Source organism: Dysidea avara, chromosome 10 (genome assembly GCF_963678975.1).
Source record: "Dysidea avara chromosome 10, odDysAvar1.4, whole genome shotgun sequence".
Lineage (NCBI taxonomy): Eukaryota > Metazoa > Porifera > Demospongiae > Dictyoceratida > Dysideidae > Dysidea > Dysidea avara.
In genome coordinates this window covers 29,360,321-29,379,856 of record NC_089281.1, presented here as the reverse complement: position 1 = coordinate 29,379,856, position 19,536 = coordinate 29,360,321, and the positions used below count along the sequence as shown (strand labels likewise).

General features: G+C 38.8%; 3 protein-coding genes and 1 long non-coding RNA gene across 4 annotated transcripts in view; 2 read left to right on the top strand and 2 right to left on the bottom strand.

Annotated features, from left to right (window-relative positions):
- LOC136237153 (protein MAK16 homolog) overlaps positions 1-2,602 on the bottom strand; it is an 8,166-nt gene extending 5,564 nt beyond the window's left edge. Inside the window, exons 1-8 of the mRNA XM_066027463.1 lie at positions 2,493-2,602; positions 2,400-2,446; positions 2,166-2,275; positions 2,010-2,113; positions 1,887-1,961; positions 1,790-1,827; positions 1,516-1,570; positions 1,390-1,464 (exon numbers count right to left, since the gene is read on the bottom strand). Of these exons, the coding sequence (XP_065883535.1) occupies positions 1,390-1,464; positions 1,516-1,570; positions 1,790-1,827; positions 1,887-1,961; positions 2,010-2,113; positions 2,166-2,275; positions 2,400-2,446; positions 2,493-2,507 (519 nt within the window). The 5' untranslated portion in view covers positions 2,508-2,602. The remainder of the gene's footprint in view (positions 1-1,389; positions 1,465-1,515; positions 1,571-1,789; positions 1,828-1,886; positions 1,962-2,009; positions 2,114-2,165; positions 2,276-2,399; positions 2,447-2,492) is intronic.
- LOC136237154 (uncharacterized) lies at positions 2,390-2,943 on the top strand. Its single transcript, XR_010692328.1, has 2 exons — positions 2,390-2,712; positions 2,763-2,943. It is a non-coding gene; the product is annotated as an uncharacterized lncRNA (long non-coding RNA).
- Positions 2,853-4,110, bottom strand: LOC136237151 (uncharacterized). The gene is made up of 4 exons (XM_066027459.1): positions 3,907-4,110; positions 3,786-3,852; positions 3,239-3,739; positions 2,853-3,186 (listed from the first exon to the last, which is right to left on the bottom strand). Exons 1-4 carry the CDS (start codon positions 4,070-4,072, stop codon positions 2,913-2,915), a joined length of 1,008 nt encoding a protein of 335 aa, XP_065883531.1. The 5' UTR covers positions 4,073-4,110; the 3' UTR covers positions 2,853-2,912.
- On the top strand, positions 4,079-19,536 carry LOC136237150 (protein RRP5 homolog). The gene is made up of 42 exons (XM_066027458.1): positions 4,079-4,238; positions 4,292-4,420; positions 4,474-4,635; positions 5,972-6,148; positions 6,196-6,322; positions 6,396-6,502; positions 6,564-6,638; positions 6,943-7,056; positions 7,620-7,817; positions 7,863-7,987; positions 8,041-8,101; positions 8,164-8,310; positions 8,637-8,842; positions 8,903-9,011; positions 9,078-9,125; positions 9,168-9,395; positions 10,112-10,192; positions 10,743-10,838; positions 10,891-10,959; positions 11,014-11,176; positions 11,224-11,276; positions 11,327-11,408; positions 11,755-11,933; positions 12,172-12,285; positions 12,337-12,410; positions 12,479-12,610; positions 12,662-12,755; positions 13,669-13,757; positions 14,440-14,490; positions 14,551-14,641; positions 15,028-15,111; positions 15,173-15,269; positions 15,713-15,893; positions 16,335-16,511; positions 16,565-16,678; positions 16,733-17,120; positions 17,511-17,582; positions 17,629-17,813; positions 17,924-18,092; positions 18,204-18,357; positions 18,411-18,576; positions 19,320-19,536. The coding sequence occupies exons 1-42, from the start codon at positions 4,134-4,136 to the stop codon at positions 19,474-19,476; spliced, it is 5,430 nt and encodes a 1,809-aa protein (XP_065883530.1). The 5' UTR covers positions 4,079-4,133; the 3' UTR covers positions 19,477-19,536.

Below are 19,536 nucleotides of genomic sequence, written 5' to 3'. Positions count from 1 at the left end.
TGAACATTTTTCCATATGGATAACTTGTATAAAAATACATGAATTACAGTTAGTTATGGCTCTCAATATCATACAGTACTATCTGTATAATAGGGGCCACAAAGGTTTGGGCCAATGGCCCATCAAACATCACCCAAAAAACCAGCCTCACTTTTCCCTGACGATGATGAGGCAGTATTGGTTAGGTAAAACTAAATCCAAACAAGCTTCAGATCAACCCAACATGCTTTCAACGAGTTGCTATGGAATTTAAAAAAAAATTATTACACAGAATTTTCTAGTGACTGATTGGCTGACTGAGTAACTGACTGACTGATGCCTTCAGCCAAGTGTAACTCGATAACAGCTAAGGTTACGGGCTTGATTTTATCACTGTTCGACATCGCTTCAGCCAGACACGTGCCTTTTGGCATACCACAGAATGTACAATGCATTCTTCATGGACTTACCAGTGTCCTCCTTTGTGTCCCATTCATCTCCCATTCATCTTTGCTGACAGCGAAAGGTGTCAATTTAGTGGTAGTGTGTGATGGCTTCCCTTTGTAATGTAAATTGTCTGAATTTTTTCATAGTGGTTACTTTGATTGCAGAGGTCTTTTCGAACAGTTCTTGATTCGTAATATTGTAACAGGTTGAACATAGCTGACAATGAAGTGTAATGGATACTTCACTTTTCAGACAATAACTGATAGCTGGGGTGTGCGGCACCATTTCTTTTTTGATGCGGTATGCGTGGGTTCACCATCATAATAATTTTTTTACAAAAAGTTTTTAAAAAACAAGTACAGTGGATCCTTACTAATCCGAACTCCAGTAATCTGAACACTCGCTAATCCGAATAGTACAAGTAACTGTTCTATTAGAGTATTTTGCAACAAGTGTAAGTTCTATTAGAGTAATTGAACTAGGTTCTCTAATCAATGGATTCACTAATCCAAACAAATTCACTAATCTGAACAGACTTTCGTCAACTAGAGAACAGAGCTGTTCGGATTAACTGTACACAAAAAAAGTTGGAATTTTCAACTAGAGTAGAGACCATAGCACATCGATAAAAAGTACTGAAACAAGCTGGAGTAGTGCACGATATTAAATCACAGTAAAACAATAAGAAGTATTATATGATATCCCTACTGTGCATTTCCATTATGGTATCTTGAGCACAGTAGGGATATAACACTTCTTATTGTTTTACTGTGTTCTACTCTAGCTTATTTCAGTAGATTTTATCGATGTGCTATGGTCCCTACTCTGGTTGAAAATTCCTTTTTTTTTTTGGTACATGTCTTACTACAAACCTTCAATAATTGTCAATAATCCCAAACCCTTAGTTTGGTGTAATGCGGTGACCGACCATAAAAGTTCAAAGCCCCACATTAAAAAACTTACAGTTCCTTTCTTCAACCGTTCCAGTAATTCCTTTTCTATTGATTTATCTAATCGAGCGGCAATCAGAGCCTTATCCTAAACCATTCAAAGACAAATCAAACCTCATAGCACCAAATTATCTCCTACCTCTCTTCTGCTCTCTCTTGCCTCGACTTTTTTACTTAAAGGAACAATCTTCTTTCTACAAGAATTATTGGTTACATTCATAATAATTATACTGCAAAAATACAACACTAGAGTTTAACGAATTAGCATGTCTAGCAAACTGGTGGATGAACATTTGGTGAATTTACCATGCAGCCAATATTGAACAATATACAATAGCTGATGGGGAAATCACATTTGGTGAATTTCCTTTTAGTCGCAAGCTTGCCAAATTTCAACATTTACAGTAACTTACGTTGATTTCAGCTTCAGTCTTCTCATGCGAATCAAATACTAGAAAATGAGAGAGAAGTACATAATTTTTTTTGCAGAGAAAAGGAATCTCAATTCACCTGAGTTATCCTGGTCATTCTTTGTTTACATTTGTGTATGAGAAACTTGGGCCAATAAATTAAGTGTGTGTCGATCTATAAATAAATAGTATAACGCTTGTTGCAGGGTAAGTGGATACAAACCTGTTTTAATGCAGTTTTATAGTTCTTTGACAGCTTAACCCATTCCCACATTTTGGCTGGTGTATGTGCCCTCTCTATTGTTTTCATACAGAGATAAATCTGACCTATTGCAATACATGCAGTTACTACTACAACTAAAATGCAATTATAGTATACCTTTACGTTCTCTGACTGTAGCATAGCGACTGTTAGCAAGTGGGCAAGACCATCTACCACACAACCCACTAACGTTAAACTCATTACGACAAAATGTTTGTGTTTTTGTCCTGTGGATAAAAACAGCAACACTGGCATTTAAAGTACAGTGCTTCACTAATGATATAAGCGCCCAACAAAATTATTAAATCATGTACGACCTTGTGTACGACAATAACACGTGGATGAGCTTACTTCACTTTGAAGGAACAAAACTTTTGATTTATCACGTGCCAAATAGTCTACAAGAATAATAAGATAACGTGCATTACACACCACTGTTCTTACTTCATCGCTCTGCATAGCGGAGACTCAGCCACCACTGACTCTACTAGCACGCGTGCGCTTAAACACGTCTTTCAAGCATCGCGTGATCCGGCCACTCAGCTTCTGGTCGTTTTTTAAACTCTCTAGCGCTGCACAAGAGAGGATGGCTGAAGAAAACTTCGTACCAAAGAGTGCATTTGAAAGGTACTTCAATTCTTTTACTATCAAAGGAAGACGAAATGTAAGCCGTGACAGACAAATGGCGACTGTTTTAATGTCATTTTGTACTAGGTGGTAATAGGAACGTATGGGATGGTATTCCTAGGTTACTGCACATACAAATTCTTCAAGAAAGGAAAGAAGAAGCAAATTAAAGCAGAATAGTAACTGAGAATAGTTTTATTTGATATATAGTATGTACAACATAACACAATTGTATTATCATCCATCAGTTATTGTGTTTAAAATCCTACTCAGCACGTCAGCCACCTGTGGAAATTCCTCATTGAGGTTGTGCAATAAGCTGCCTACAGTATAACTGAGACATTCCTTTAGTGCATTCTCTATCTTATCATCTGCTGGTAACACATGGAAGGTGACGACACTTCTTCCTGGGAATTTCGCCACACTGTAAAAAGTGTGTAAATTGCAATCATGTTGGAGCTGCATTTGGGCATTTTCTGGTGAAAACCTTCCACCATGTATACATACAGTTCTGTAAGGAACATGTATATGCAATAGTTGTTACAAAGAAATCTGTTTCTTGCCTTTCGCTAATGCCTCCAAATTCAACACCAGCATCTAGAAGGTTTTGATGCACTGGCTGAACACCATGTGGCTCAAATACACCCATGCTGAGTTGGTCAGTGAAAATCTCTTCAAGATCATATGGTACATCTTTAAACAACCAACAATGATAAACTAAGTTAATTTCATCGGTGTTGTCACACTTAAATTTCTGACATGGTGAAGGAATTGGCCGAGTGTGAATGATAAAATACAAGTCCACTGACTTATTGTGCTGAGTAGTCTCTGTATCTTCTTCAACTTTCTTAACAGCTCCATCTAATATGGCCTCAATATAACACTGTACAGCAAGTTGCATGTCATCAATGTGACCAGTTGTGTTATTAGTTAGAGCGTCTACACTCTTACTTATAATAGTACTGACATAAGATGTCACAAATACTTCATTCTGTGATACACCAGAGTGACACTTTGGTAACAAAGCATTTTGAACACTCTTTGGTAGAGCATGTTGCAGTACCCTACAGTGTGCAATACAGTAACAATGACACAACATTAACAACTCACCTTGGTGATGCTGGGAAGCTTATCAACACTAGCGGTAGACACAGGTGATAATACTCCCCATAAACTCCTGTGAAAATAATGATTGTGCGTTTCAAGCTCGGTTTCAAGTGTATCGACTTACCTACTAATGGTACACGGTGATAACCGAAAGAATGCAAAGTGGAAAATTCGTTTTTATCTTTCAGTGATAGTATAAACGCGTTACTTTCAAACGTTCCAGCGGTACACTCAATCTTTCGCTCCGATAACAGGTCAGACGGAATATGTTCCAAATAATTTGCTTCCATGTTCTAATAAATGAGCAGCGCTGTAGTTAAATCTTCTGATAGTGGGTTTTAATTCACGTGGATGGAGCCTGAGGTGGACTTCCCTCGTGGCGGGGCTGGCACATTAACGGCTTTGGAAATTAGAGACGTTAGACATCAAGCCAAGCAAGATGTGTTATTTAGCGAGGTTTAATGGCTCTCTACTTTACCAGGTGTTTGATTTATTGATCTGATCTGCAGGAACAGCACGAGGCAGTGACACCTAGAAAGCCAGGGAAGAAGCAAGCTAAAGGAAAGACACCTTCATTACAGAAAAGTGCAACGCCTTCATTTAAGCGAACCACACCTCATGAATTCCCTTCAATGAAGGTACAGGGTTTAAAGTTAAAAATAATTCATGTCATTTAGAACTCGTTGTCTAGAAACTGACTGTGGGTACCCTATTGTTGTGTGCTGTACGGGAAGTCAAAGATTATAGTCTACAAGTGTCCCTACCATTCAACATTGCTGGCACCGTTCATGTCACAGATATTTCTGAACCAATCACAGCTCTTGCACGCAGAGAATCCATGGAGGAAGGAGAGGTAATACATATTTTACAGTGAATATTGCTATCAGCGGCCATTTATTGCATGTGTATAGCAGCACTGTCCTGTGGTTGTACATCTGTGGTAATGATAACATGCTGTTGTATGAGCTATAGGTAGGGTCTGCAATCCAAAAAATCAACTTTTACAAATCAATCCCTACCGTTGTGGAATGTTTATTGTAGTATCCCATTGCTAGATCCACCATGAAACCGGAGGCATGCTTGACAGAAATATCAATTTTAGTATCTCGAGAGATATAAATATCGTGTTGCACACAAAGGACCGGATATAACTAAGACAAGAAGAGCCAACTCTTCCTCGTAGTGAGGCTATCTATGCTGTTAGTCTGGAAAGGATCTGAGGCTTCTCACCGTCTGGGTGAAGAGCTTCAAAATTTTCGGGCGTCATCCCACGGGACTCTCACAATGATGTCAAAGTCCATCTGATGTCACACTAGTCACCTGATTTTGTTTACAATGATGATAGAGGATGGTCCAAAACGTTCAGCTCGAATTGAAAATAAAAGATTTTTGTGCTTTTTTCGGTTTGTTTTAGGATATTTTGCAGCATAATGATGATTTTGAGGTGTGAGAGGTAAGGTCAAATTTGGATGATTTAGCTGCCTCCTGTGTTGCAGAGCTTATAACAATGCATGGAAGCTGTAGATGAAATAATAATTGGCAACTGCTGCTACCAAACATCTAGGGACATCTTTTACCGTAGTTCTAGTCAATAATTGACTACTGTTGTGGCCAGGAAAGATGGCTAGAAAGTGCGATATAATTCTTTAATGCTGCAGAAAATTTTGACGCTTGTCATCCAGATGGTAAGAAGTCTCAGATCTTTTCCAGATTAACAGCATAGATAGACTATGCATCCAACTGTATGAAGAAGAGTTGTCTCTCGCCCTGGGTGGTAGGGCAGTTTGAAATCGAAAATTCATATTTCTTTGTTAGATTGCAAAGAAAGCAACTCTGTGCTTTTGCTTATTACTGTGCACTCTGGTCTGGCTAAATAGCAAGTTTCATTTGGTCCTTTGTGTGGAGTGCGAAATTTTATAAATCAATTTTGTATCTTGTGAGGAAGATAACAATTGTGCCTCTGGTTTCATGGTGGATCTAGCAATGGGATACTATAATGAACATTCCATAATGGTAGGTGGACTGATTTGTAAAAGTTGATTTTTGGATTGTGGACCCTACAGTAGGTGTGTATTGAAGAGTAGATAGGAATTCTCTCATGCAACTACAGTGTAATATGTTTAGTGGTAAATTTATCACAATTTGTCTAATGTTACTCCCATCTCACTTATGGTATTTTATATTGTTAGGAGGATGATGATGATGACGATAGCGTGTCTCAACTACCCTCATTAGACCGGCTGTGTCATACCGGGATGTTACTACCCTGTAGTGTGACTAATATCCAGGGTAAACATGTTTCAGTCAGTATCGACCCAGCTATAGTGAATGCTTCCATTACAACCTCCAGTGTTAAACAAGGACTGGTAAGGGGGTGGGGTGGGGGTACAGTGTAATGCTGTATGATGTGTAGGTGTTAACAGCGTGGGTGACCAGTGTGGAGGATCATGGCTATATTGTGTCCTTTGGCCTGTCCAGTAAGAAGACTGGTTTTCTCTTGAATAAGAATGCTCAACAGTACATCAAGACCTGCAACAATGGTCTGTTTGTGTGTGTGTGCGTGCGTGCGTGTGTGTGCATGCAATTAATGCCATTAAACTTCTTCTCATTCAGGGAAGTCACTGAGGACAGGTCAGGTGGTATTATGTCTCATCCTACCAGGAGCTAATGCCAGATCAGTACCGGTTACAATAAATCCCGACCAAGTGCGATCAGCCTTAGTATGTGTTTGTCATACACAGTGTATTGTTGTTGTGTTGGTAATCATTTCATCCTCTCCAGGTTGGTTCTGCTGACCACTTATTAACAATCAATGACATTGTCCCGGGGATGTTAGTCAATGCTACAGTCAAAGAGGTACACCATTTACTGCATGAAAATATTGACTATCTTTTTGACTATACTGACTGTAGTTTGCTTCAGTTCATTGTATTGTATAGTGTCATGTGTTTTAAAAGTGTTCTTGCAAGCCAAGTAGATTATTCACTGGAAGGCTACTGTGTAGCAGTAGCCAGTTGTATTATCATGTCTCACTAATTTAGGATTGTGGGACATTATTCTACTTTTACCCGTCTTCAATTTTTGTCATAAATTTGTACTAGTATAGTAATTTTTTTTTTGTTTCACTCAGCTATTACAATTTACACTGTCTTCATACTAGGTTACACCCACTGGACTGGTGTGTACTATTTTTGGCATATTTGAAGCTCATGTGAGCCTTCGTCATCTCTCTCACGACTCTTATTCCACTGAAGGCTACTTGGTTAAGAAGAAGGTATGAGTACCATCACTGCTGTGTGCCAATTATATTCTTTGTATGTATCTTAAGATATTTCCTTGTATAAAACTGCATTTGAATAAACACCTGTCTTAATTATAAGCCGGGGGGTGCTAGTACAGCGTCTGGTCTCAAATAGAGATCCAGACCATTAATAGAGTCTACTATTAGTGGCTTTAATTCTTTCCCTTGCTGCTTCTGTTTCTTCAAATGTGCAACTGTTTTTCGATCAGTTTAGGCTTTCACTACATTTGTTTATGTAGTCAACATGTTGTATAAAAGTTGTCTATGCTTGCTATTACAATAATGGTGTTCTACCCACAACCTTGAATTTGATTAAACGTTAGGTGTCACTTGGACCTATCCAAAAAAAATGTCTGGTCTCAAATAAAGACCCTATTAGGTCAATAATGCTGGGAAGGAAATAATAGCCCAGGCTTTTATATGAAGAAATATGGTACCCTTGTAGTGGCTTGACTCATTTGATACTGCCAAGAGTTCATAATACAGTCTTAATATTATGATCTCTTGATACTGCCCTGTTATTTTTTCTTTTGTAGTACAAGGCTCGAGTGTTGTGGATGGACCGAAGTAACACTAGCATTGGTCTGACACTGCTCCCTGACATTGTTAGGGGAGTTCCGCAGGTTCCCAATATGGATATCGGCGACATTGTAAATGAAGCCACAATAGTGCGTGTGGATGGTTCCAATGCTTTGATGCTCGACCTCCAAAATGGCTTCAGAGGATACTCACCGGTAAGTGATGTTATAGCTAGGACATCTTTTTATTGTGAGTTTTAGATATCGATGGTTAGTGAAGACAGGATTAGCAAGTTTGGCAAGCAGTTTGCAGTGGGGACTTGTCATCCATGCAGAGTAGTCCAGTTAAACTTGATTGATGGAGTGGTAGTTGTTACCTTACAAAAGTATGTGCTAGCTGACTTGTTGTTTGTTGTATTAGGTTGTGTGATGTCTCTAGGTCTGTTTTAGAGAGGCCATTTATGACATACAAGGATATTGTCGTAGGAGCGTTAGTGTCTGTAAGTGTGTGTGTGTGTGTGTGGGTGTGTGTGTGTGTACATTTTTTATGCCACTTCACTAGGGCACAGTCTTACGTCATGAACCATACGGCATGTTGGTTCAACTGACAGATCACATTAGAGGTCTGTGCCCAGCCCTTCATCTTGCTGACACTAAGCTCAAACACCCGGGGAAGAAACTAAAACTAGGAAAACCAGTTGATTGCAAAGTGAGTAGCTAAGATTACAACCATACACATCACATGTAATGTGGTTGTCATCAATCTAATAAACTTGGTTGCTCTATTAGAGTATTTATTCTCTTATATATGGTCTTTAATGTTTAAAGACTTAATATGGTTGCCCTTTGGTTTTCTGGCACTGATGGTGCGCGTAATTAAATAGTACACCATTTAGCAGCAAATTGGCCTTGTTTGGCACCAATTATGCTTTTATGCCATTATTAAAATATCCACCACACAGGTGCTGAGTTACTGTACATAGTCTGTTAGCCTCTTCCACTCCTTGTTCTTATCTAATGATCATATTGTTGAAGGTGTTAGAAGTTGATGCTGCTAGAAAGAGACTCCTCTTGACTCACAAGAAGTCTCTTGTTGAGTCACCATTTCCCGCCTTAACTGATTACAAGGATGCCACACCCGGTACCATTTTCCATGGTGTTGTGACAACAGTGAGAGACTTTGGCTGTGTCGTACGTTTCTTCAACAATGTTCGAGGGATCGTACGGAAGTCAGAACTGAGGTGGATGGTGCTATACATGCATGAACAAGTTGTTATGTGATACTGTTTTGTTCCATGTAGTTCCCAGTTTATTCCTGATCCTCACAGTACATTCACAGTGGGACAAGTTGTGCAGTGTACAATCATCGAATGTGACCCAGCAGCTAAGAGGTTGTCTTTGTCATTGAAGGTGTGTAGTCTGTGTGAGAACCAAATACAGTTGAATTATGTGCTGCACTAATTGTATTGTTGCTAGAGTGATAAAGCTGATGATTTAACAGATAGTAATCTTTTACCTGGAAAAGTACGTGTTCATGTTTAACAAATATAACAATATTTATACTAGGTAATGGATGCTGCTGTGACAGCCGTTCTTCCAGAAGGACTATCACTGGAGTTGCTGCCATCACAAGAGACGGCCTTCTTGCCTGTATCACACTTGTCAGATCACATGGAACTATGTCCTTTGTTGTTGGACAGTCATCGACAAAAATTAGAATTTGCTACTGTTGATAATCCTTACATTATATCAGGACTAATGCTCGTGTGTCCCAAACTTCCTTCACGACCAGTGGTATGTGTGACAAATACTGTCATTTCTAGTGCATCTGAACAAAGCTCTTTTAAAAGTCTTCACATTAATGAGTTTGGTTAGTGCATTTATGTGAACCTAATGATAGGCAGTGGAAACAGGGATGGGCCATGCTCCCCTCCCCAACTTTATTAAGACAATGCTTGCAAGGAAATTAGAGATAGTCTAATAGAACAGTCAACTACTCTAATAAAACACTCAAATACTCTAATAGAACAGTCACATTTACATAAATAGTTTCTAAAATATGAAAATTTCCTGAGAGCAAGCCCTCAGACCCCCAAGAATAACAGCCATATCTTTTATTTCACTGTATATTTCACTGTCAAGGTCACATCCCTCACTTTTGGCTTGCTCTATTATCCTGATTCTAAAATACAGTATGTTATTAGAGCACTCAGATGATTGAACAGTCACATTGTCACTTAAATGTGAGAATAATTCTGAAGGTACAGCAGCAGCCAGAAACCGACTGTTCTATTAGAGGATCTTAATTTTTTGCGATGATCATAAAAGCAATGTGTGTGTGTGTTATAAAAACTTTTGTGTGCTATAGTCACTCACTGACTGAGGCAGAATCTAACCAGCATGAATGATGGTAGTAGTACTACCCTTGTTTGATTTAGCACGCATTGTATTGATAATTATATGCTTTAAACTTTTGCTGTCTTGTTAATGGGTGAAATTCTAATTTTTAGTTGGTTACAAGAAAGAATTCCTTGCTCAAATTGGCAGACAGTGAAGAGGAGTTTTCCGTAACAAGTTTTACAGACCTACAGGTGCCTACACACTGTTCTACAGACAGAGTTGGGGGTAACTAGTTACTTTTTGTAACTAAGATACATAATATATTACTTTAAAAGTAGCTAAGTAATATAAATAGTTACATTCCTTGTAACTAGTTACAACTGTCCAAAAAGTAACTAAGTTACAATAGTTACGCGGTTACTAGTAAACCATGCTTTAAAACTGAATCGCTCTGCAATTCGTGCTAAGTTATACTAGTTACTTCTTAACTTTTGTAGCCTTACTGAGAGAAAATAGAACTTTTCATATAAGCACTTCCCCAGGTATTAGTTGCTTACCAAAAAGTAACCATTTCAGCTCAGTTTCAACTAAAAGTCTATCTGTTACACAGCCTGAATCATGGAGTACAGTACACAGACTGTGTCTACTTAATTTGGATGTAATATGTATGGTACTGCTACTAAAGTAACTGTAGGTTATATGGGATAAAAGTAATGAGTAACTACCCAACTCTGACTACAGACACTATACACATATACATACACTCCCTAATATTGATGGGATGGATTTTGGTGCCAACAGCCAGGCATGATACTGGATGGGTTCATCAAGAAGTGTCTACCATATGGATGTTTTGTTGAGTTCATGAACAATCTTGTAGCTCTGGCACCCAACAAGGTATGTCACTGGTATAACCATAAGGATCATGTGATCTCTGTCGTATATATAGTATCTCAAAGATGAGTACGTTTCTGATGGTAGTAGTGTGTACAGTGAAGGGCAGAGTGTACGAGCAAAGGTGTGTCTGTGTGTGTTTGTCTTCTCCTTGGCTCAAAACAATGCTATCCTTTAGGTGTTGGAGTTAGATAAAGAGAAGCAGAGATTCCTTGTCACACTTCGCTGCTCTGACTTGCAAATGTCTGGCAGATCTGCTTATTCTGATTGGTCCAAATCACTGCTGGATGAATTTGAATCTTATCTAAAGGAACGAGAAAATGTTTTAAAAAGTCTTTCAGGTACAGTGTGCAGTATGTAAATACGCTGTTACTATATTTACAATTAGTGTTTCAAGACAAATTATCCACTTATTCTCCTGGGAGTTGTATGGAGGGAACAGTGAGTTGTGTTCTTGTATATTGTCTGCCATTGACAACTGTTGTTGTTAGGTGTTAGAAGTGAAGGATCAGTCATTACTGTTAGACCTGGGAGATGGCATAGTTGGATCTGCCTATTGTAGTAGTGTGGAAGGTGAGACATGAACTGATAGTTATTGCCTGAGATACTCTAATAGTATTTGTGGAAGATGTGATCAAATTGACACAAACCTTTACCCCTGTGTGCTAAAAGTTACTGAACATCAGGTAGTGCACTTGTCTTACCTTCATTACATTGTTAGCAACAACCTTTTTTTGTGATGGAACCTTGGTTATGTGGAATGAGTGCATTGTATTGCAGTCGCTGTGTTCATTTAGTTGTAGTTCTCTACATTGCACCATCATATAGCACACACAGTGTTATACAAACTGTTCACTTTTCTAAACACCTGGTGGTTTTCCAGTGGTTCAGCTTACTGTAATGTTACACTATATTCCAGGCCATAGCTCAGGTGACACTGTCACTTGCTGTATCATGGAGGCCAGACAAGATGGAACAGTTGCAGTCAGCATATCTCCTAAATTACTTGAAGACCTCAGCAAAGTGAAAAAGAAGAAAAGAAAATCATCAACAGGGAGCAGTGGGATATCGAATCAGAGAAAACTACAATTAGCTGAGGTAAACTGTATGAGTTACCATGTGATTTATAATGTTTGTACTTTGTATGGTGAGTTTGTAACTGTCCCGTATAGCCTGTACAAACACACTGTGTTAAGTTCACACCTCTACTGGTGATAGAGAACTGTTGATAAGATCAATCCTTTATTCTGGTGTTACTTAATGCGGTGTTAACAGTATGTATTCCGGTTAAGATACTCTCTACCATACAAATGATCTTTGTTACTTCCCATCATAGTTGCAACCCGGCAACACTGTCATGGTTCATGTGGAGATAGTGACGTCACATTACATCATGGGTACATGTACACTGCTTAGTGGTCATGTGATCATCTATGGGCTATTGGATATGGTGGGTGTTGACGTATATGTGTTGGTAGTGATTGGTCGGATTGTGTGGTAGGGTCAACTGAATGTGTTCCCAGCTAATATGAAGTTTGTTAAACCTGGAGCTTCAGTGAAGGCTACAGTGTGTAGGTGAGTTTGTGTTTTGTTGTTGTTTTTTTTACTTGGGGAAAGAACTAATGTCTATGTGTTGTGTTTAGTCCAGCAACTTGGCTAGCTGGTGAGCAGACTGGTCCTGCAGTTGTCATGGTGACCCGTGAGAAAGAAAAGGGCAGTAGCATTGGATCACATAATCCCTTAGATGTCAAACAGGGTGACATTGTAGGCGTAACGTAAGCCAACACACATGAACTTTGTACATTGATGCTCACATTTCCCACCAGTATCAGGAACATTCAACAACTTCAGTTGGACATTAGAGCTGGCATAATGCGTGGGCGGGTACACATTACTCAAGTACTGGACGAGCTTCCAGAGGTAGCATAATTGACCACAAGTGACTTGTGTGTGGCTATTATTTGAGTGTACTAATGGGTGGTCACTCCCTGTGATTGTGTGTGTGTGTGTGTGTGTGTGTGTGTGTGTGTGTGTGTGTGTGTGTGTGTGTGTGTGTGTGTGTGTGTGTGTGTGTGTGTGTGTGTGTGTGTGTGTGTGTGTGTGTGTGTGTGTGTGTGTGTGTGTGTGTGTGTGTGTGTGTGTGTGTGTGTGTGTGTGTGTGTGTGTGTGTGTGTGTGTGTGTGTGTGTGTGTGTGTGTGTGTGTGTGTGTGTGTGTGTGTGTGTGTGTGTGTGTGTGTGTGTGTGTGTGTGTGTGTGTGTGTGTGTGTGTGTGTGTGTGTGTGTGTGTGTGTGTGTGTGTGTGTGTGTGTGTGTGTGTGTGTGTGTGTGTGTGTGTGTGTGTGTGTGTGTGTGTGTGTGTGTGTGTGTGTGTGTGTGTGTGTGTGTGTGTGTGTGTGTGTGTGTGTGTGTGACAATCAAACGTGGTATATGAAATTGGTACAGGTGTTTTGTACAGTACTATAATATATACCCTTGGTTCATAACCACACAATGAATGAATAGTTTCTTGCAAGCATGATCGATGCACGTCTATAATTCACACATTACATTAAAGTACTTGGTATTGATACTGTTGTTGGGGTGAGTATGAGACTATTGTTAATGGTGTGGCCAACCTCTTACTATCATGGCTGGAAATTTCAATGGTTATTGTCTGGGTTTTAAGTCTAGGTAGAAGTTGCAGCCTAGTATACTACAGCATGTAACTCTTACAGTAAATTAGATAGAAAATCTAGCGCAAAACACATCCAATGTATTATTATTATTAGTATTTAACATTTATAAGATCAACATATCAGTGTGTCACTAGTTGATATGTGTGTGATCTCGTAGGATTCAGAGGAGAGTCCCTTCTCCAAATATGGTTGTGGTGATGTAATAAAGGCCAGGGTGATTGCAATACGAGATCGTCCAAACACAAGGTCACTACTGTACTGTGTAGTATTGTACTTTGCAGTGGTATGATGTAGATAGTATGTGGAATAAATGCACTACCAATACAATTACCAGCTACTTTATGAAATTGAAATGATTTTTCAGTTTTAGTGTATGTTCTATTAGAGTATATTGATAAAGTTCTGAATAGTCATCAGTTATCGTCACCGGAGATCATTAGTGTGTTCAGAGGGTCATGCTCTTGTTTAACTAACCCTGAGATACATGAGATTTCTCTGTATTTATTAGTGCTGAAACAAATAGCAATTTTTATTATTCGAATAGTTGTTTGTGAACAAAACGCGATTATTCTTTAAGCTTATACTTCTATTGAATAAGGAGCAAAGTTAAGCCTAAACTATTTCTATTTTTTCTAAAATAGATTTTTTTTCAGCATAGATACATCACTTCATTCACAATCTTAAGTTTCGAGGGTGGCTTTTCCATCTGAATACAGTGTACAAGTGCTAATGATTATTCGAATAGTGTGTTAACAAACCGAATAGTGTCGTGCCAACCGAATAGTCAAAACTGAATAATCGTTTCAGCACTAGTATTTATGGAATGATTCTGTACCGTGCTAATTTAGTTAGTGGATTTGTAGTCATTAATGAAGTATTTAACTAATTTTTTTATTGTTTGATAAATATTTTTTTGTTTTCATTTCAGTCTAGCAACCAAGGGTGCTACCAGCTTACTAGAATTATCCATTAAGCCAAGGTTAGTTGGTCTTCCAATGATCAGCTTTTTTTGTCATTTCTGCTACCATTTACTTGTTAGTGTAATGACTTCCCGAGGTATCAAAGATTTCTCTCACCTACTGCACCCTCAACTCACCATTGGTAGTAACCAGTTTGGATTTATTAAGATGGTTAGTCAGTCAGAACTTCATGTTAAGTTAATTATTAGTTTTGCAATGTTTAGCAAAATGGACGGGCTAGTTAAAGTTCACATGACTCACAATAGCTCACATGACTCACGATAGTTCACATGACTCACGATAGCTCACATGACTCATGATAGCTCACATGACTCACGATAGCTCACATGACTCACAATAGTTCACATGACTCACGATAGCTCACATGACTCGTGATAGCTCACATGACTCACAATACAATTTTTCTTAGTTTGCTTTAGCTAGTTACTATGGTAACTTACAAAAGTTGCAAATCAATTTATTAGTAGGGGAGACAGTAATGTAGGTGGGGACAAGAAACTAATTATTATGTGAGCTAATATGTTTAAAATTGTTAGGTTGCTAAGACACACTTGGTGGTGTGTTTAACTCCATCATTGACGGGAGAAGTCCCAATAGTGTTGACCTCCACTGATCCAGAGGTTAGTGGTTATTTATATGGATCATGTGACTACTGGTAGCCCCACCCACCCTAACTTGCAGGTGCTAGCCACTCCTAACATGTACTATTCAGTTGGACAAGCACTACAGTGCATTATGGTGAGGACTGATGGCAAACAACCCTTATTATCAATGATTGGTAAGTGATACTGATGGTGGGCGAAGAACAAAAATTTCATTGCCTCACTAATTCTACAAAAAAATTGTGTCCTTGAACATTAGCAGGCTCAGTTATGTAATGAATCTTTTGTGTGTATCCTTAAATTATAGTTCACAAAGCCAAACCTCTTTTGAGAATTTCTATACATGTAATTTGGTGGTAATTTACAGCATTTTTACTGGGGAATTTTAAGGATTGGGAATTTTATGAATGCATGTACTTTATTGAGTCTGTGCTTACAACAGAGTTTAGTACTCCTTATCAATTCTTTACTCAGTTGTAAAATGTTTTACAATAGCTAGTGAGTTTCCCTGATAAAGGACTGGCAGTGGTGTATTAACTAATAAGTACACATATGGCTATATAACATGAACCCAAAACATGTACAAACTGTGTTTGACTTTGTGTCTGTTGTGTTCCAGGTGTCCCCAAGAAGCCTTCACTTGGTGATATCATTGTGGGACAAGTTCGACGGGTGGTCCCACACGAGTGTTTGCTGGTCTCCTTTGGTGCTGGCCTGCTTGGTAGAGTGGATATCACTGATATATCAGATGAGTATAGTGACCATCCCCTCACTAAATCACTAACTCATTCTGTCGTCAAGTATGTTTAAATAGAGTTGTTTCTACAAGAGTATTTTGTGTAACAAAAGATGTGTATGTAGTAGTCACATCCCATTGATAGGGTTAGGCAATATACCAATACATGATAACAGTGTTAAGGTTTATTTTTACAAACTTGACTTCTGTACTTGGCACAGAGTGATGCTGACTGTGTGGTTGGGTACAAAAGTTTCATCTTGGTTACAGTGTGTGAGAAAAGTGTGGTCTAGTCCCACACTATGTTTGCCACCCGGTGATGCTTGACTACGTATTATTTTAATGGAATTTTGTTTTTAGCTATCCTCTGTGCAGTGTACGTACCTTTTTGGAAACATAAAATAAAACTGTTTCTTGTAGTCTATATAAGTTTATAGGATTTGTGTACACTGAAGCAAGCAGTCAGCTATACAAATTATTCTTATTGAGTGTGTGCCATTTACAGGTGTAGTGTGATCAGTATTGATGAGAGACATATTGACCTTTCACTACGTGAATCACGACTTGTTAACACCGATGATCCAGTTAAGGACCCGGAGATCACTGCCACAAGTGACATCAAAATTGGTCAAGTTCTCAGAGGCTTCATCAAGTCTAAAACAAACGTTGGCTTCTTTGTGAGGTCTGTACATTTCTAAAGATGTACACGTTTTTATTGTTACTGTTGCCATGCAGGCTTGGTAGAAAGATCACTGGTAGAGTAAAGATTGGCAACCTCACTGATAAATACGTGGAAGACTTCAAATCTCTGTACCAAGTTGGAGAACTGGTTACAGCTAAAGTCATCGGGTATGTTACAATGTCACCATAACGATTACTACTTTAATTTGCTCCCACTGTTAGTATACAAGAACTTGAAGAAAAGATTGAGTTATCTTTAAGACACTCTGATGTGAATCCAAAGGCAGCTAAGATAAAGAAAAAGCAGCAAAGAAAACGAAGCACTAGTGACGCACAAGACAAGGCAAACACTCCTAGTAAGAAACGCAAGACAGAGACATCTCTTTTAGAACAGAATGGCAGTGATGATGAAGATGAGGAAGAAATGGTTTACTCATCAAGTGAATCACCTGTTTCTTCAGAAGGTGAGGAGGATGATGAGATTTGTATTCAGCCACAACGTCTGAGGCTTGCTGCTGCATCGGGTTTCAATTGGGACACATCTGACAACATCAATACTGTTGCACCCAGTAGTAGTGAAGATGATGAACCAATGGAAGAGGACAATGAGGTCTGATTCTCTTATAAATCTAACGTACAGCCTGTATGGCTAATACTGTTAATGAACAAGGACTCAAGATCAGAGATTAATTTATGCATCAAGCTTATTACAGTGCTCCCTTGATTATCTATATCCAAACACTTGGTTATCTGAACAGCAGAACTGACTGCACTATTAGGGTGTTCTGTCTAAGGTGTATGTTCTATTAGAGTATTTGAATAGGGCTCTGTATTAAATGAATGGGCTTCATTATCCAACTTTTATATTATTTATGTGTTGGTCCCAAGGGGGTCGGATAATTGAGGGAGCATTGTATGTTATAATATTGTTTGGGATAAAAAAAAATTTGTGGTTTACACAAAAATTGTCCCTGTGTAACACTGTTGTTCCTTTAACCAGTCAACTGTGAAAAAGAAGAGCAAAAGACAAAAGCGAGCTGACAAAAAAGCTGAAGAGAAAAAGCTGTTTACCGTAAGTCTACAAGACACTGTCAACAGTAGTATTGGTCCTCTTACAGGCAGAACAGGCTTTACTTGATGTCAGTCGTGCTCCACAAGGACCGGAGGATTTTGATCGTCTATTGATGGGCAGTCCTAATGACTCAATGCTGTGGTTACAGTATATGGCTTTCTACCTTCACACCACGGAGATTGATAAAGCTCGAACTATCGGCCAGAGGGCACTTCAGACAATGTCATTTAGGTAAGGTGTAACTGTGGTATTGTACAGCAAACCTGTTCATTCTGGTCACTTCCTTCCTGGTGGTGCTTTGGATGTGTTGCTGGTATGTTGTCACACTACTCTGTTGCTAGGGAGGAGAAGGAGAAGTTGAACATTTGGGTTGCTCTTCTTAACCTTGAGAACCTCTATGGCACTCAAGAGGCATTGTTAAAAGTGTTTGATGAAGCTCTGAGGCAAAATGAGCCAATTGATGTGTTCTTTAGACTTGCTACCATCTATCAGAAGTCTGAGAAGTTTGAGGTTTGTATGTGTTGTGTTGTGTGTGTGATGTGGTGTGTTGTGTGTGTGTGTGTTGTGTTGTGTTGTGTACACTTACATGGTGCTGTAATATTACTTTATCCACTGATTCAGCTTGCAGAACAGCTATATCAGACAATGACCAAGAGGTTCAAAGATACACCTAATGTTTGGACCCAGTATGGATTATTCCTGATGAAACAAGGACGTCCAGATGCTGCCAGAAAGGTGCTGGAAAAGAGCTTAAAAACCATCCACATGAAACAACGTATGTACATACAACATTACGATTCATTCATTAAGAACTCTCTTCATGTATAGATGTTGATGTGATAGTGAAATTCTCCCAATATGAATTCCAATATGGCGATGTTGAGCGAGGCAAGACGATGTTAGAGAGTGTCCTTCGTAATTATCCTAAACGAGTTGATGTGTGGTCAGTCTACATTGATCTGCTTATTAAACAAGAAGACCTGGACCATGTTAGGTATGTGTACCATTGACAGTGAAAACTTACCAATACTGACAAGCTACCTCTTTAATAACAAGACCACCTCATCATAGTGACCTACTTGACATGGTCACTATGATGAAGTGGTCTTATTAATGAGGCCATGAAGTTATGTTTGGGACCTACTTGACATAGGTTCCAAACACCATAGCTAAGGTGTACTTCATGACCTCATTAATAAGACAACCTCATTATAGTGACCATGTCAAGTAGGTCCCAAACATAGCTAAGGTGTACTTCATGACCTCATTAATAAGACCACCTCATTATAGTGACCATGTCAAGTAGGTCCCAAACATAGCTAAGGTGTACTTCATGACCTCATTAATAACACCACCTCATTATAGTGACCATGTCAAGTAGGTCCTAAACACAAATAAGGTGTACTTCATGACCTCATTAATAACACCACCTCATTATAGTGACCATGTCAAGTAGGTCCCAAACATAGCTAAGGTGTACTTCATGACCTCATTAATAAGACCACCTCATTATAGTGACCATGTCAAGTAGGTCCCAAACATAGCTAAGGTGTACTTCATGACCTCATTAATAAGACCACCTCATTATAGTGACCATGTCAAGTAGGTACCAAACATAGCTAAGGTGTACTTCATGACCTCATTAATAAGACCACCTCATTATTCATCATTTGGCCTGATTCCCAAAGTTTCACTAGTCTTTGACTTTTTTTATGTTTGTTGTAACAATTTTTATAGGGAATTATTTGAGAGGGCAATTCATTTGAAACTATCTAGCAAGAGGATGAAGTTCTTCTTCAAACGTTATTTGAACTTTGAGGAACAGTACGGTAATGAAGCAACAGTGTTAGCTGTTAAAGAGAAGGCACTTACTTATGTAAAATCTGTAACCTAAATATACACACCCACTTTCATATTTGTAAATTCTTTTCATTCATTGTGACGATGTACATTA

Coding starts and splice junctions, on each gene's coding strand:
- LOC136237150 (XM_066027458.1), top strand. CDS start 4,134: ATGGAGCCTGAGGTGGACTTCCCTCGTGGCGGGGCTGGCACATTAACG. Junction 7,057..7,619: donor GCTACTTGGTTAAGAAGAAG/GTATGAGTACCA, acceptor TTTCTTTTGTAG/TACAAGGCTCGAGTGTTGTG. Junction 12,756..13,668: donor TACTGGACGAGCTTCCAGAG/GTAGCATAATTG, acceptor GTGATCTCGTAG/GATTCAGAGGAGAGTCCCTT.
- LOC136237151 (XM_066027459.1), bottom strand. CDS start 4,072: ATGGAAGCAAATTATTTGGAACATATTCCGTCTGACCTGTTATCGGAG. Junction 3,853..3,906: donor TCACCGTGTACCATTAGTAG/GTAAGTCGATAC, acceptor TTATTTTCACAG/GAGTTTATGGGGAGTATTAT. Junction 3,187..3,238: donor TTTGGAGGCATTAGCGAAAG/GCAAGAAACAGA, acceptor TGTTCCTTACAG/AACTGTATGTATACATGGTG.